This window comes from Haliotis cracherodii, unplaced genomic scaffold (assembly GCF_022045235.1).
Source record: "Haliotis cracherodii isolate W230 unplaced genomic scaffold, xgHalCrac1.p SCAF_6, whole genome shotgun sequence".
Classification (NCBI taxonomy): domain Eukaryota; kingdom Metazoa; phylum Mollusca; class Gastropoda; order Lepetellida; family Haliotidae; genus Haliotis; species Haliotis cracherodii.
Genome location: NW_027266319.1, coordinates 64809768 through 64828183, shown reverse-complemented (window position 1 = coordinate 64828183; position 18416 = coordinate 64809768). Strand labels below are relative to the sequence as shown.

General features: G+C 42.4%; 1 protein-coding gene across 1 annotated transcript; it reads left to right on the top strand.

Annotated features, from left to right (window-relative positions):
* The first annotated feature begins 7099 nt into the window (after positions 1–7099).
* Positions 7100–16611, top strand: LOC139446595 (cysteine-rich venom protein Mr30-like). Its single transcript, XM_071227881.1, has 7 exons — positions 7100–7285; positions 9291–9381; positions 10005–10153; positions 10807–10901; positions 11224–11312; positions 13194–13292; positions 16421–16611. The coding sequence occupies exons 1-7, from the start codon at positions 7100–7102 to the stop codon at positions 16528–16530; spliced, it is 819 nt and encodes a 272-aa protein (XP_071083982.1). The 3' UTR covers positions 16531–16611.
* The last annotated feature ends 1805 nt before the right edge of the window (positions 16612–18416 follow it).

Here is an 18416-nt window from a genome sequence, read left to right as displayed (position 1 = left end):
AAGTCGTTGTAAAGTTTCAACAAGTACTGTAAGGGTGTGGTATTATGAATGAAATTAGAATATGAATAGTGAAAAACCGTCACATATAGGATGTACATGTATAACTTGCCCTGTAGCTCCTCAGAGGTTTTACAAAAATTATGCGTTGTCCCCGCGTAGCTATGAAAAGGTTCACAAACATTCTGCGGACATTTGGTGAAATAAACTAAAAGACTTTAGCGTTGTAGTGTAGGTTGGTTGGGTTGTTGTTTAACGCCGTACTCACCAATATTCCAGCTGTATGACGGCGGTCTGTAAATAATCGAGTCTGGACCAGACAATCCAGTGATTGATATCACGAGCATCGATCCACGCAATTGGGATCGATGACGTGCATCAACCAAGTCAGCAGCCTGACCACCCGATCCCGTTAGTCGCCTTTTACGACAAGCATAGTCGCCTATTACGACAAGCATGGGTTGCTGAAGACCTATTCTACCCCGGAATCTTCACGAGTCTGTAGTGTAGGTACATTAGTACGGTTGGTTTACTGATGCTTTTGGTATACTTGTACTGAAGACAAATTGACACAGCCGATATGCTGGTGTAGTAAGCACAATTTACCGAGATGGTAATGGTACTGTCGGCACATTGGTACTGTGGGCACATTGGTACTGTGTGCACATTGGTACTGTGTGCACATTGGTACTGTGGGCACATTGGTACTGTAGGCACATTGGTACTGTAGGTACATTGGTACTGTGGGCACATTGGTACTGTGTGCACATTGGTACTGTAGGCACATTGGTACTGTGGGCACATTGGTACTGTGGGCACATTGGTACTGTCGGCACATTGGTACTGTAGGTACATTGGTACTGTAGGCACATTGGTACTGTCGGCACATTGGTACTGTGGGCACATTGGTACTGTGTGCACATTGGTACTGTGGGTACATTGGTACTGTGGGCACATTGGTACTGTGGGTACATTGGTACTGTCGGCACATTGGTACTGTAGGCACATTGGTACTGTGGGCACATTGGTACTGTAGGCACATTGGTACTGTCGGCACATTGGTACTGTCGGCACATTGGTACTGTGGGCACATTGGTACTGTGGGCAGATTGGTACTGTGGGCACATTGGTACTGTAGGCACATTGGTACTGTCGGCACATTGGTACTGTCGGCACATTGGTACTGTAGGCACATTGGTACTGTCGGCACATTGGTACTGTGGGGAAATTGGTACTGTCGGCACATTGGTACTGTGGGCACATTGGTACTGTGGGCACATTGGTACTGTGGGCACATTGGTACTGTCGGCACATTGGTACTGTGGGCACATTGGTACTGTGGGCACATTGGTACTGTGGGCACAATGGTACTGTAGGCACATTGGTACTGTGGGCACATTGGTACTGTAGGCACATTGGTACTGTGGGCACATTGGTACTGTAGGCACATTGGTACTGTAGGTACATTGGTACTGTGGGCACATTGGTACTGTAGGCACATTGGTACTGTCGGCACATTGGTACTGTCGGCACATTGGTACTGTAGGCACATTGGTACTGTAGGTACATTGGTACTGTGGGCACATTGGTACTGTGGGCACATTGGTACTGTCGGCACATTGGTACTGTTGGTACATTACTAATGTGGGCACATTGGTACTGTCGGCACATTGGTACTGTGGGCACATTGGTACTGTCGGCACATTGGTACTGTGGGCACATTGGTACTGTTGGTACTGTGGGCTCATTAATACTGTGGGTACATTGGTACTGTAGGCACATTGGTACTGTCGGCACATTGGTACTGTCGGCACATTGGTACTGTAGGCACATTGGTACTGTCGGCACATTGGTACTGTAGGCACATTGGTACTGTGGGCACATTGGTACTGTCGGCACATTGGTACTGTAGGCACATTGGTACTGTCGGCACATTGGTACTGTCGGCACATTGGTACTGTCGGCACATTGGTACTGTAGGCACATTGGTACTGTAGGTACATTGGTACTGTCGGGAAATTGGTACTGTCGGCATATTTGTACTGTGGGCACATTGGTACTGTGGGCACATTGGTACTGTAGGCACATTGGTACTGTCGGCACATTGGTACTGTAGGCACATTGGTACTGTAGGTACATTGGTACTGTCGGCACATTGGTACTGTGGGCACATTGGTACTGTGGGCACATTGGTACTGTGGGCACATTGGTACTGTTGGCACATTACTAATGTGGGCACATTGGTACTGTCGGCACATTGGTACTGTGGGCACATTGGTACTGTCGGCATATTGGTACTGTCGGCACATTGGTACTGTGGGTACATTGGTACTGTTGGTACTGTGGGCTCATTAATACTGTGGGCACATTGGTACTGTCGGCACATTGGTACTGTAGGCACATTGGTACTGTGGGCACATTGGTACTGTGGGCACATTGGTACTGTAGGCACATTGGTACTGTCGGCACATTGGTACTGTAGGCACATTGGTACTGTCGGCACATTGGTACTGTCGGCACATTGGTACTGTCGGCACATTGGTACTGTAGGTACATTGGTACTGTGGGCACATTGGTACTGTAGGCACATTGGTACTGTCGGCACATTGGTACTGTCGGCACATTGGTACTGTGGGCACATTGGTACTGTGGGCACATTGGTACTGTAGGTACACTGGTACTGTCGGCACATTGGTACTGTAGGCACATTGGTACTGTGGGCACATTGGTACTGTAGGCACATTGGTACTGTGGGCACATTGGTACTGTCGGCACATTACTAATGTGGGCACATTGGTACTGTCGGCACATTGGTACTGTGGGCACATTGGTACTGTCGGCACATTGGTACTGTCGGCACATTGGTACTGTGGGCACATTGGTACTGTTGGTACTGTGGGCTCATTAATACTGTGGGCACATTGGTACTGTAGGCACATTGGTACTGTAGGCACATTGGTACTGTAGGCACATTGGTACTGTGGGCACATTGGTACTGTCGGCACATTGGTACTGTAGGCACATTGGTACTGTCGGCACATTGGTACTGTCGGCACATTGGTACTGTAGGCACATTGGTACTGTAGGTACATTGGTACTGTCGGGAAATTGGTACTGTCGGCACATTTGTACTGTGGGCACATTGGTACTGTGGGCACATTGGTACTGTAGGCACATTGGTACTGTCGGCACATTGGTACTGTAGGCACATTGGTACTGTAGGTACATTGGTACTGTCGGCACATTGGTACTGTGGGCACATTGGTACTGTGGGCACATTGGTACTGTGGGCACATTGGTACTGTCGGCACATTACTAATGTGGGCACATTGGTACTGTCGGCACATTGGTACTGTGGGCACATTGGTACTGTCGGCACATTGGTACTGTCGGCACATTGGTACTGTGGGTACATTGGTACTGTTGGTACTGTGGGCTCATTAATACTGTGGGCACATTGGTACTGTCGGCACATTGGTACTGTAGGCACATTGGTACTGTGGGCACATTGGTACTGTGGGCACATTGGTACTGTCGGCACATTGGTACTGTAGGCACATTGGTACTGTCGGCACATTGGTACTGTAGGCACATTGGTACTGTAGGCACATTGGTACTGTCGGCACATTGGTACTGTCGGCACATTGGTACTGTGGGCACATTGGTACTGTAGGTACATTGGTACTGTGGGCACATTGGTACTGTAGGCACATTGGTACTGTCGGCACATTGGTACTGTCGGCACATTGGTACTGTGGGCACATTGGTACTGTGGGCACATTGGTACTGTAAGTACACTGGTACTGTCGGCACATTGGTACTGTAGGCACATTGGTACTGTGGGCACATTGGTACTGTAGGCACATTGGTACTGTGGGCACATTGGTACTGTCGGCACATTACTAATGTGGGCACATTGGTACTGTCGGCACATTGGTACTGTGGGCACATTGGTACTGTCGGCACATTGGTACTGTCGGCACATTGGTACTGTGGGCACATTGGTACTGTTGGTACTGTGGGCTCATTAATACTGTGGGCACATTGGTACTGTAGGCACATTGGTACTGTAGGCACATTGGTACTGTGGTACTGTAGCAACACAAATACTCTACGATGTGGGGAAAAGTTCGACTATATGTGCATTTAGATTGAGGGCACATTTGGTTCTGACAATGTTTACATATTTGTATAAAAGGCCTCTTGATACCCTGTGTACATTGGAATAATTGATACATTGGCACACCGGGGACATTGATATTGTGGACACCTTGGCACACCGGGGACATTGATATTGTGGACACCTTGGCGCTCCGGGTACATTGATATTGTGGACACCTTGGCAGTCCGGGTACATTGATATTGTGGACACCTTGGCACATCGGGTACATTGATATTGTGGACATCCTGGCACTCTGTGTACATTGGTATTGTGGACGCTTTGGCACTCCCGGTACATTGATATTGTGAACACCTTGGCACTCCGGGTACATTGATATTGTGGACACCTTGGCACTCCGGGTACATTGGTATTGTGGACACCTTGGCACTCCGTGTACATTGATATTGTGGACAACTTGGCACTCCGGGTACATTGGTATTGTGGACACCTTGGCACTCCGGGTACATTGGTATTGTGGACACCTTGGCACACCGGGTACATTTGCACATAGGCTCTTTGGGTACATTGGTATTGTGAACATCGAACTTTGGACGCCATGTTTTCATCCTCTAGTTTGGCAATGGTGTTAAATTAAAGAAATACTCTATTTAGAACAATTAGAACATAATTATAAGAAAATTATATTCAAGTGTTTCAGAGTTTGTTTTATCTTTGCAGCCTCGTCTTCCCCGGACCATATTTTCGTGGTGAAATCGGTAAGTTCGAGTGACCATGGTTAATACCGTGCGAGGTGGTCAGCACTTGTTCAGGCTCTGAAAGACAATCTCGTCAACAACGTCATCGGCGACGTTGAGTGCACAGATCACATTGGTGACCTGATCCACTTGGAGTGAATGAAATTATAATGTACATCTATGAAATATTAAAGTATTAGAGTTATTAAATTTGTTAAATGTAAAGAACTTTTGTGCAACTATACTATACTTCAGCATCTAATAAATTACTACTGTAATTACGGTATACGCATTTTTGTGTTTTTCTCGTAATTTGAGAGTCCCGGTACAGCAATATCCCGTGTTTACTGTAGCGTGACCAGTCTTACTGTAGCTTCACGAAAGTGAAGAGCTTTTAGAGTTCATTATGGCTAGGTTTCGCTCTCCCGGCCCAGAACCACTAACCTGCGAAACGTTCAATCGATCACACAGTAGCAGTTCGACCCGTCACGGTCTAACGATTCCAGATGATTACGACGCTCGGTAGCGCTGAGTGTGGTGTGGGCTGAACGGAAGCCACCCAATGGTGTCATTAAACATGTACAACCAGATGTGTACAATACTAAGGTGGCAAAAGTGACTTTTAATACATGAGGAACATCAGATATTCCCGCTACAGCGTGACAACCAAAGTTACTAAAACACTTTGGACATGAGAATATGCTTGTAAAACATGAGAGATAACATATATCAAATCAACACATGATGAGAGTATTAGATGAAACTGCATGAGAATTCTCTAGCGATAGCTCATGAACACAAAGTCACAGAACTGAAGCAATGAAGCAGACCGCTGTACATAGATGAGTAGGGACCGTCACGAGCTGGATTGTGCAACACACTGATACTAGGTTCCTGTGATGTTAAAAGGTTTTATTACATACTTCAGTTGGAAAGACTGAGTTTTCCGAAGTTGAGAAAAAGTGATATTTTCATTTCAGTGAACATAACACTTGATATTTCACTGTAGTGAACATACCATTTTGAACTATTGTCATATGAGAGTTACCTCCCCTGGAGTTGTCTCCCTTTATCGTAAGTGTCAAGCCCGTACACTAAATGTTGACGTCCTTTTACGTTTGTTCCATATTGGTAAGGCAAAATAATGACAGGCGGTCGTTTATTGAGTTAATATCACTTCTTGACGTTTGTTATTCTCTCGAAAATGTTTCCGTATAAACTGTATTTTTTCTCATTTAACTCGTCAATCGTGACGGGTCGTTTTTGTAAAACGGCATTTTTGTTATTTGACCAGTGTGTATTCTTTCGCTTCCAACAGCGGTCTCCTAGTTTTTAAGAATATTTTTTGTCAAAGTTGATTTGGTATATAATCATATCTAAATGTATGATAAAGAATTTTCGTGACCTTAAATATTTTTTGATACTTTTGTTTATATTTTTTAAGACTTTGCAAACACGAAACTACTTTTTAGGACACAAATACAAGGAGTGGTGAACCGCCCCTGTGTGTTAGGTAGGGAGAATTTACGTTTTACATTTGTAAATGTATATAATAAATAGGATATCCGTGTGTCAAGTGAAATATCATGTTTCTCTATTCTCGTGAGGAGGAAAAGGAGATATTGTTTCTCGAGGCTATGCCACTCGTGAAAATATCTTTAGATCTTTAGATACCTTAGCCACCGCAGCTAGTTTGTATTGCCCCTTTACCTTTCCAAAATCCTTATGGGATATAGTAAATTGTATTCATTATTAATTAATATTTGATTTTCTTTTAATACAATGAAATATTTCCATTTAGATAAATGTTCACAGAGATGTATAACAATGAACAATTGCAAGCCAACAAAGAACTTGGGAAAGCTGCTGGGGCATTTATGTGCCACACCAAAACTAGCAATTGGCGATAATTACTGCAAGGCGTATATGTTATCACAGATGCAAAGCAATCCAAAAATAGTCATTTATTGTGTATCAGTAACAATAACAGAGAATACTTTCATTATTATGTGGTTTAAAGGTTTCCTCAATATAAGGTGAATCATTGGATCGTTATCAAATAATTAATGAAACTTCAGACCCCCATGTAAGCATTTTCAAGAACTGGAACCTGTCGAGGTGGGGTGGTCAAGTACCCCCATCATCTATACTTCTCAAATTAGGCCAGATTATGAAAGTACTGTTATTTGTCTCTCCCACCATCCCCGCAGTTCTGCGCTAGCGGGAATCTCTTGAATTCTTTAATATGTATCTTCGCACTCCACAGGACTGCGACCCTGCCTACCTCGCCATTCACGCTAACTACACTCTATGTCTGGTGGACATAGGGACGGATGACCCACTGTCAGCCGCGGACAAACAAGCCATCGTGGACAAGCACAACACATACAGAAGTAACGTGTCACCTACTGCCACCAATATGGTCAAACTGGTGAGTAGTTTTGTAAGGTCAAGTAAGGTCATCAGGCTACCGTGGTATGGCAACATTCGCCCACTTACTCGAATGCAGAAACCTAATATGGTTTTTATTGTCCTCCTCAACTTTTTAAATTATTATTATTATAGAGATTAAAATAAATATATGCAGCACAGAGGGTTTTGGTGATCCTGGCACAGTCATGCTGGTTAGGCTACTGGTGGCAAACCCGGGTACTCTCCCAATGCCAGTCAACAGATTGGGAGGTACCAAACCTAATGCACCGAGAACAATGGCCATTCGGACAACTTGGTACTTGCGAGGTTCGCATGTTTGCCATGTTTTTCCTGAATCTTGTCAATCACATTGGTGTCAAAAGGGACATAGAATTCAATGATAAAAATGATTTCATTGGATTTATCAAAAAGGACCAGATCAGGTTTTTTGGCCTGGATAGCTCTGAGGCTTTGTACTTGCCTGTTCCAAAGAATTTTGCACTTATCATTTTCGATGACGCCCTCAACATAATCCGAGGCCTACCATGGGTGGACCTCTGTGTCAAAACCACAAGCATGGCGAAAACGGCAACAAAAGGACCGAGCCACTCCATCATGTCGCTTAATATACTGTGTTTGTGCCAAAGCTGGGAATCCACTGCCAATGTGCTTGGCAGTCTCATTGAATTCGTTGCATAATCTTCATTTCATTATTACATTTTAATGCAAAATCTCACATTGACGGTTTCGAGTAGGAAGTGACTGGTCCTGAGCAGCAAACTAGGTAATGTCAAGTATGTGTATTGAGCCCGACCAAATAAAAACAATAGTTGTTTTGCGTATATGTTGCTTCGCCACTGTATAAGAAACAGATTTCAGTTGGAACTATATTGGCTACTGTCACTGTCCGACTGACACATCACTTACCCTGTGACGTAATAAATATTAATGCGCGCATTCCAGGAAAACTCGCAATATTTCGTTAATGTTTGTGAAAGAGGGAAAGTGATTTTGAAGCACAGAATTAAAGAATGACATTATATGATAAAGAGGTTATCACGCTTGTGTGTTTGGGGATGGTAAATATCCTGTATTAGGAATAAGCACAATGTTTATTCCTAATGCAGGATATTTACCATCCCCAAACACACTCGCGTGATAACCTCTATTACCATGCTGGTGTTGTACTGTGCATCATTGGTCTACAGAGTTGCCGGGGAGCATCATTCTGCAAGATGTAAAAGATAAAAAAAGAAAAAGAGAAAACACACAAACATACAAACACACGTGAATGCTCGTCGCTATATATGTGCGATAAACTTCTACGCAACGTTAATCCTCACTTCGAGGCCGATACTGGTTTATACGTTTTTCTGTAAATATATCAATCATTGTCTCATTCAGTCGCTTACCGTTCTTCATATATGTAAAAACTGAACTAACTATTCCATAAGTAATGCTTAATGAGTAGAGAGAGAAATCTGAGTTTCCGGTTCCATGTTATTGTGTCATCTATAATAAACCTCCAGTGACGCACGCACGCACGCACGCACGCACGCACGCACGCACGGACGGACGCACACACACACACGCACACGCACACACTCCTTCACCTATGATATTTGGGATTCTTTCAAATCATTCATGGGGGCACGGGTGGCCTAGTCGTCTCAGGCGCCGCGATTCGCTGTGCAGAGTTGCGTCCCTTGGGCATGCCAGAAACCTATGATTGTGGGTTCGAATCCCGGTTCGCCCCAGTTATGTTTCTAGGTTTGTCAGCACCATACCCGTGCTCATGGGTTTCGCCGAAGTGGTAAACGTCTGAGACCTGCATCACTTCGGGCTTTCCTCCCACATTAAGCTGACACACCGTGATATAACTGGAATATTGTTCAAAGCGGCGTTAAACCAAACTCACTCACTCACTCACTCAAATCATTCATACAATGGTGCCACGTGAAAGGGATCAAGGATGTTGATATACGTAATTCCTGTAACGATTCTAAAGAACACTCGTGTTGCAGGTGTGGGATGACGACATAGCAGAATATGCATCCAAATGGGCTCGACAGTGCTACGCTGGCCATGAAGATTATGAGGCAAGATCCCTTCCAAGTGAGTTTATGATTATATATAACACATCTACTGATCCAAATATAATTCAGTGAGTACATGGGTCATTCTACATTTTGCATCAACAGATTTCGATGCAACGTTTGTCATATTGTAGTTCAGAAATTTGTTGAAGTTCAATACCACTGCTAAACATTCTTGTGAACGACCACGCCCTGATACAAACTGGATTTTTTTGTTTTGACTGTTGACAAAAAATGTTTTTACTTAAGAAATGGGACAAAATAATTTGTCATCTAGTGTTACACGCACAGAAACGCTTAGCTGGGCGCGCGGGATGACGTGAAAAATATATTGTGAAAAAATAATTGTTCAGCTCCCCCTTTTACAAACGAAAAATGCGTATTTTGAAGCAGTGACCGTAAACTAATCCTGTCCCAACGACAAAATCAATATTTCTCTCCCTCTCCATCTTCCCGAGGCGAGCGTGTCCACTAGCCTATGACAAAGTCTGTACTAACATATGAGTGGAATAACGCACAAATCAAAAGTCCAATCATAGAATGTTTCACAAATTCCGAAAACGTGGTCGCATTGATCACAATTCACGAATATGTGTCTCGACCCCCATTCATATTTAAAGAGGGTCGCATTGTGCTTACTAGGCATGCCTGGATTGAGCATCGGCCAGAATGTAGGTGCCAACCACATCTCGGTCGTGGAGGCGGTAGATGCATGGCATTCTGAAGTTGACTTCTTCGAATATGGGATCGGCCAAACTGACGTGGAAAAAACAATCGGCCACTACACCCAGGTGAGGAGACGTTAAACGATAGCACTTGTTGTTACCCTGCCTGGCGCTCGGCCTTAAGGGGATACAACAAGGACTGGTCGGCTCTAAATAAACAGTGTATCAGATCAGACAGATGTTAAACTGTGGCAGTTGTCTTCCAATATAAAACGGGCATTAGTCCGGGCTAGTACACACACACACACACACACACACACACACACACTTTTATTTCGAAAAAAATCTTTATTTCTGTATACATTACCACCAAAGACAATAAATAGATCTTAATTGTGCACACACACCCTTTTCAAAAAAGCTGTATCCGCCCATGCACACACACACGCACACACACACACACACACACACTCACAAATCATCAATGCAGTAGTGCCACGAGAAATGTAACATGGTGGTCAGGTTGGTGTTGCTGTTATTTTATTCAAATCACATCGAAAACTATAGTTGTTTTTGTTTTTTTCAAAATTCTGTCATATGGTCCAAACTCTAAGGACATGGTTGTATATTGACGGCATGTTCCTATCTTTTCGCAAAACGGGAACGCATATCCGGTCCTAGCGGAAGAGCAGACTGATGTAGGTCGAGACGTCTCGTGGGTGGAAATCTTCACCAACCCCAAACTAAAATGACATGTACGGATATTTTATCATTGTAAGGTTGTTGGGTACAGAGCCATCCGAATTGGATGCGGACAAGCCACCTGTTCAAACAACAAATATAGTCGTTATCAAGTGTGCAACTACGCGATCGGGTAAGTGATTTCACCTAAAATTGTTGTCAGATTAATTATTAATATCTAAATCGTGACGGATGTCTTAACTGCAGCACATTGGCTTCCTTGTTTCTTTACCAAGCATGCCAAGACCTGAAGGTTTTGACGTTCAATAGTTATTTCCCAGATTGGCTTCAAGGTACTATACCATACATATATACCATCCAATTTTTTAAAGTCGACAATCTATTATCATAAATACACTGGACAGATCCGCTTAAATGCTTTGTTTCAAGCCCGATTCGGAAGAATAAAAGCTCAAAGTGAGCCGTCCAGTCTTAATCGTTCTTCGTCCGTGCAGGCAAAGAACTCGAGACCTCAAGTACCCATACCAGAACGGTACGTCATGCAGTAAATGTCCCGCCGACAAGTGCTTCGACAACCTGTGTGGTGCGTGCGTAGTATAGAATAGTATAGAGTGAGCAAAAGAAACTATACCTCCCAGTTGATATTATCATATGTATGGGTTTTCAATTGAATATATCTTCAGTTGGCGATGATATATCCAAACAATCACTGTGCTGGCCGTAGGCAGCCCTCAGACAACACTTCCACATTGTTGTTTTAGACAAAATTTGAATTAATAATTTTAAAAATTCAAAAATATAATTTCGCATAATACACAACTGTTGATGCACATCATATCTTTGAAAAATAAATTGGTGACTTTCAGTACAAATTTACAACACGGTGCGGTTATGTGGTTGCAACTATATTTCTTACCCCAGTCTTCATTGAACCAATTTTTTTTTACAAAAAAACCCTTTAATGATGGTTAAATATATAGACATAATAAAATTGAATAATTCTTTCTATTTTTAATTACATAAAAAACAATTGGTGTGATTTCTATTGCTCCTCAGTTTATATACATTTTCTCATTGTTTTTTAAGATAGAGCCATACATTTTGGGATTACAAAATGGTGTACAGTTATCGTTCTAATGTCATCATGTAATAATCATATAAAGTATTTTTGATTGATGTATGTGAAATGGCAAATGATAGATCGCTCAGCTGTTTTTTGATTGGCCCTTTATTTTCGTGGCTTGAGTTCATTTCGCAGAATATATATTTTAAGCTGATTTTGGAACCCCCATTACAATATTTGTGTATTTGGAGTTGGATGTTATGTCGAATTTAACGGTTGGTTGGTTGGTTCGTTGTTTATAACGCCGCACTCAGCAATATTCCAGCTATATGACGGCGGTATATTAATTATCGAGTCTGGACCAGACAATCCAGTGATTAATATCATGAGCATCGAGCCACGCAAATGGGGTCGATGACATACATCAACCAAGTCAGCGCGCCTGACCACCCGATCCCGTTAGTCGCCTTTTACGACAAGCATAGTCGCCTTTTACGGCAAGCATGGGAATTTAACGGTATTCCAGTCATATGGCTGCGTGTGAACATACTAGGCTTGCAAAGAGCAGTAGTGTATGGGTACGTCCCATGCATGATGCTGGGGCCTCCAGCGGCTGAGCCAGTTGCGGTGGAAATAGATCAAGCAATTGGACTTTTCCAACAGCCGCTGTAGGAGGCCAAACTAAATCCCCGGTTCCACCTGTTAAGATCCGGTTCCACCTGTTAAGATCCGGTTCCACCTGTAAAGACCAGGTTCCGAATAGGTCTTCAGCAACCCTGTCGCAATAGGCGAATAAGCTTGTCATCACACACGAGTATATTTTTAGCAAATTGTACAAGATTCTTGTTAAACCAGTCTATTTGTATTTGTTTATAGATTATTTTATCTAAATCTTATTCATACATTTCAAAATGATTTTATGACACGTGTCACCTTTCCTATTTTTAATAGTCGTCAATACAAATGCATGTTCCTTTTAAACACAGGCAGACTTTTAAATATTGACCATATTGGTTAATAACAACATCTGGTTTTACATAATACCAAATAAACTACAATTCTTGGAACATCGAGACTGGTTATTCTCTAGCATAGATGTTTTGTGTTTCTACAACAATGGTTGTTTGTGACATAAGTGTTGGTCGATAACAACATCTGGGTTAACATAATAACAGGCTCAAATCATTCCAGAGTGAATTGTTAAGGGAATGATTTTTGCCTACTACATCGAGGGCAACCGCACAAATAGAAGGATAACGTTCTACCCGACAGCGACCGTATGGATGTTCACTATAAGTATTACCGCTTCTTTAACAGGTTCTCTTTGTATGTTTTTCGGGCATATTAGCAGAAAGCACAACGTAAAACAATGGTAGTTGTTTATTTCATTTCCATTTTCAGATTGCGGACGCAAGCTGTGTCTGAATGGCGGCTCTCTGGACACTAGCACATGCTCGTGCATGTGCAAGGGAATATGGACAGGAGACACGTGCACTGAAAGTACGGGTAGTTTAACGCTATCAGAACAAAAGGCTGGACTTATGGGTATTTGACTACCTACCTGTTATATGATAGCAGGAGGGACTCTGTTGTCTGAAACGTAGTTGAATCCATATGATTTGGTGCCAGAAACCTATGACCGTTGGTTGGAATCCTGGTTCGCCCCGATTATGATTCCAGGCCTGTCAGCACCATACCCGTGCTCTTGGGTTTCACTAAAGTGGTAAACGTCTGAGGCCTGTATCACTTCTGGCTTTCATTCCTCGTTAAACTGACAAGCTGAAATACTGTTAAAAGCGGCGCTAAACAAACTCACGTACAATTCAGCTGTCTCGCATAAAGTCATTTTCATGTGATTGATTTTGCTGTATTTTCTAAAATACAGGTGTACGCCGAAGACCCGGGTTCGATTCCCGACATGGGTACAATGTGTGAAGCCCATTTCTGGAGTCCCCCGCCGTGATATTGCTGGAATATTGCTAAAAGCGGCGTAAAACCAAACTCACTCACTCACTCTAAAATACAGATCTAAAAGTATAGGTTTCTCAAATAATTTATAATGTACTTAATCAAAGCCTTTCGCTAAAGTTTGTCTTAGATGCATCCATCTTCGCAAGGCAAGGGATTTAACTGACTATAAAAGTCCAGTTTCTACCATTTGCTTCAAACAAATGGCGGCACCCTGTCAAGACGATCTGATCGATAATCACGATCTATATTAAAACGGGTCTTACCTCGCGAAGCGCATCAGATCATGTGCGCACCATGATTAAAAACATGAACAGATTTGGAAAATATCCACCAAAGCCCAGTTGACGGTACACATGTTTTGCAAATCCTGCAGTCGACTGAAATCTGCACATTGGACTCCATGTTGTTTACGATCCGGATGTCTAGTTCGTTATGGGATTTTGATTGTACTATACATAGACTCCGGAATTCCAGCCTAGTTCGGCAAGGGTGGAAACTGGACTTTTATTATCAATTAACTACCTTGCTTCGGGACGATGACAATTATCAAAAACAGTGTTTGAATGTTTATTATCATTATAATTATTGGTTATATAAAATTCCAAGTGATATCGTCGGGTATAACATCTGTTTAACACCCCTTTTGACAGTATTCCAATTTATATCACGACATGTCAACTTGATCTTGGAGGAAAGCCCCAAGTGATGCAGGTCTCTGACGTTTATCACTTTCTTGAAACCCACGAGCACAGTTATGCTGCTGACAAACATTGAAAAAACATAATCGGGATTCGAACCAACAATCACAGGTTTCTGGTGTGCCCAAGGGACGCAACTGTGCACAGCGAATCACATAGAGAGGTATCGCGTCGGAGTAAAAGATTGTAATGATTGTAATGTGACTGCATCCCAACTGACGTCATGGGATCGTATACAAGTAGGCCTAGGTAACGGGAAGGATCGCCAGCACACCAAGTGTTATGTTTGTTAGCCATATCAGTGACGCCAAATAAAAAGCCTGAAATTCTACCAGCATCCGTTCCCAGACTTGCTGGCAAGTGCCAATTTTGTATCCAAATGTCTGGTAAATATTCGTGGATGATCGTCATTGTCTTCGTGTGTAATACTTTCATTTATAGTGGTATTGTAGTAGTAGCAGTAGTAGTAGTAGTAGTAGTAGTAGTAGTAGAAGTAATAGTAGTAGTAGAAGTCGCCGTGGTAGTAGTAGTCGTAATAGTAGGACTAGCAGTAGTACTGTAGAGTATCAGTAGTATCAGTAGTAGTTGTATCAGTAGTAGTAGTAGTAGTAGTAGTAGTAGTAGCAGCAAAGGTGTTAGTGGTAGCAGTAGTCGTAGTAGTAGGACTAGCAGTAGTACTGTACAGTATCAATAGTATCAGTAGTAGACGTAGTAATAGTAGTAGAAGTAGTAGTAGTAGTAGTAGTAGTAGAAGTAGAGGTAGTAGTAGTGGTAGTAGTAGTCGTAATAGTAGGACTAGCAGTAGTACTGTAGAGTAGCAGTAGTAGTAGTAGTGGTATAAGTAGTAGTAGTATAAGTAGTAGTAGAAGTAGTAGTAAAAGTAGTGGTAGTAGTAGTCGTAATAATATAATATAATTTTACATCGCATGGGCAATATTGCAGCCATATCGCGATGAATGAAAGTTTATCATTATAAATTCCTGGACAGTAAAACAGTCAGGTAAATATCACAGTGTAGACATAAAACATACCTGAGCAATAGTAGAACATAGAAGTTTTCAATCAATTAGTAAAATCAGGCTATAGACCACTGGCAACCAAAGCTAGACCACCTCACTGGGGATCACGTGCTTTTGCTTCCTGCATGATTCCCAACTGGATTTATGCCATCGCTTGGTCACGAGTGGTTGTACGCAATGTTAACCAAGATTAAAAAATCAAAGCCAAATCAAGTAATTAAAATACTAGTTGATAGTTAATACTTCAATATAGATGGACTCACGTGCCACTGTCAGGGGGGTTCATAATTGTAGTAGTTGTACTAAAGTGTAGTAGCAGCAGCAGCAGTGGCGGTAGTAGTAGAAGTAGCAGCAGCAGTGGCGGTGGTGCTAGTAGTGGTGGTAGTAGTAGTAGTAGTAGTAGTAGTAGTAGTAGTAGTGATGCTGTCACTGTTATTATTTTCACTGATATCATCGTAATTATCATCGTCAAAACTATATATTGTTCATCCGTCTTAGACTGGGAAATGTTTGTTTGTTTGTTGTTTAACGCCACACTCATCAATATTCTAGCTATATGACGGCGGTCTGTAAATAATCGAGTCTGGACCAGACAATCCAGTGATTGACATCATGAGCATCGATCCACGCAATTGGAATCGATGACACGCATCAACCAAGTCAGCGAGCCTAACCACCCGATCCCGTTTGTCGCCTCTTTCGACAAGCATAGACGCCTACCACGGCAAGCATGGGTTGCTGAAGACCTATGCTACCCCGGATCTTCACGGGTCAGACTGGGAAATGATAATATGAATGCACACATTCCAGAAGGCAGAAGGCCGAGAAGGCAATTTAAATGTTCACTGATACGTTGAGAAGTAATTGTGAGGCAGCACTAACATGCCAAAGGATTTGGCTATGATTTGTCAGTAATAATTTTCTTTTTCTTTCACCCCAGAGAAATGTGGAGCTGAGGTATGGTGGTGTGTCTTTGTCAGAATAAAGTCGTGGTGTAAAGACTTCTCCAATATCCCCGTGGCATGCCCGAGATTCTGCAACATCTGCTGAATGCACAACGGCCAATGTGGGAGCGACCTCACCCACGAGTGTTGCTGTTTTCAATAAGAATAAAAAATGACAAAATATAAAGTTGTGTTTTTGAATTATTCTCATGTTTGGTTGGTTGGTTGGTTTGTTGTTTAACGCCGCACTCAGCAATATTCCAGCTATATGACGGCGGTCTGTAAATAATCGAGCCTGGACCATACAATGAAGTGATTGATATCATGAGCATCGATCCATGCAATTGAGATACGATGATATGCATCATCCAAGTCATCGAGCCTGACCACCCAATCCCATTAGTCGCCTCTTACGACAAGCATGGCCAATTCTAACCCGGATCTTCATGGGCCTGGTCTGTTTGGGTTCAGATTAAATGGAGTTCCATTTTGTTGGATTGCTGAGAGCGACTTTAAACAACAAACAAATATCATGTTGTTTTTCCCCTTGTTCCAAGGTTATGAAAGCTCTGCTGTTTCTGATCACCGAAAATGTCACAGACAATTAAGTTTAAAGAGCTTAATATCATTAATATCCTAATCATTATCATATGATCATCACTCTCTACATTGTCATTAGTACAGACAAAAATAAATCAGCGTTTACCTATTCCCAATTGAGTTCCGAACCAATGCGCTTGGGAAAAATATATCACGTCAACGCTGGAGAATAACCAGTTTTGATAATCCAACTGAACAGATTCCATTGTGCGTAAAAGACAAAATAGCAGTGACAAGGGAAACGTTGAAGAATAACATTATGTGATAAAGAGGGTATCACGCTTGTATGTTTGGGCATGGTAAATATCCTGTATGGAAATAAACACTGTGAATGTGTCTTAAAGCGCTGGAGACGTAAGGAAATATCCGGTGTGTTAGATCGATATCTGTATTAGTAGTCATGGAATGTTTCGAATTAAGCTATGTAAAATGTATATATATGTATCCCCTATATAAAAAGTAAGGGATACCCTAAATAGATTAAAATTTCCAAAGTTGTAAGATACATAAGTTTATGATAATAATGAATAAATTGGGAACACATTACAACTGGTCGTGAAGTATGACTGTAGATGTAATGTTGGCCAGCGATCTTTAGCATGAAAGTGGTAGGATGGGAAAATTCTAAGCTGACGTTTTTGCATAAGTAAAAACCAGCACGATTTGTCAAACATGCATTCCCTCGTTGACGCATACTGCATATGAGTCTCAAATGGCGATTTGAGGGAGTTCCATTCCTCTTTCACGCCTTAGCCAGGTTAAGCAAACTTTTTCAGCTGACTATCATTTCCAAGACCTGTTCATTATCGGAAAAGTGTGGGCTCATTGCTGGCCATGGTAATTTACGGATGTTGTCCTGCTTCTGGTGAGCACTGACGATTCGTGAAGGGTGAGCACGGGCGTTGTCGTCCTGAAAAACAAAAGGTTCACCACAAACGGACCAACGGGCCAACAAAGGGTGTCAGTATTAGGCCCTGGTAGTACTGTTTAGTGACCCTTCCTTGCTCAAAGTGATTACACAACATAACCAATCCATCCCTAAATCTGTCATGATGTCTCAGGTTGACTTTGGCTTGACGTTCATTTCAAAGTCGCCAGACACGACTCGTCTAAAAATAGGACACGGGACCAGCGGGGATTACCAAATTTCGACACTGTGTACACCATTGATGTCTGTAGGCAATATGACGGTGTCTAAGGGGTGGCACGACACGTGGACGTCCAGCATGGAGATGAGCTGCATGTAGACGATATCTATTCGTTACCCGTGACTCATAATCCTGTAAAGTGTGAAAAGTTTTCTTAAAGCAATCCAATTCGATGTTGGAGCTAAATTTCATAGACACTTATATCAATCTGTTTCCCATGGGTGTTGGCAATACGTTAAACCTT

Excerpts from the sequence above, each read along its gene's own strand:
- LOC139446595 (XM_071227881.1), top strand. The coding sequence starts at position 7,100 with ATGTATCTTCGCACTCCACAGGACTGCGACCCTGCCTACCTCGCCATT. Across the intron at positions 7,286-9,290 it reads CCACCAATATGGTCAAACTG|GTGTGGGATGACGACATAGC; the intron begins GTGAGTAGTTTT and ends CTCGTGTTGCAG. Across the intron at positions 10,902-11,223 it reads GTGTGCAACTACGCGATCGG|GCAAAGAACTCGAGACCTCA; the intron begins GTAAGTGATTTC and ends TCGTCCGTGCAG.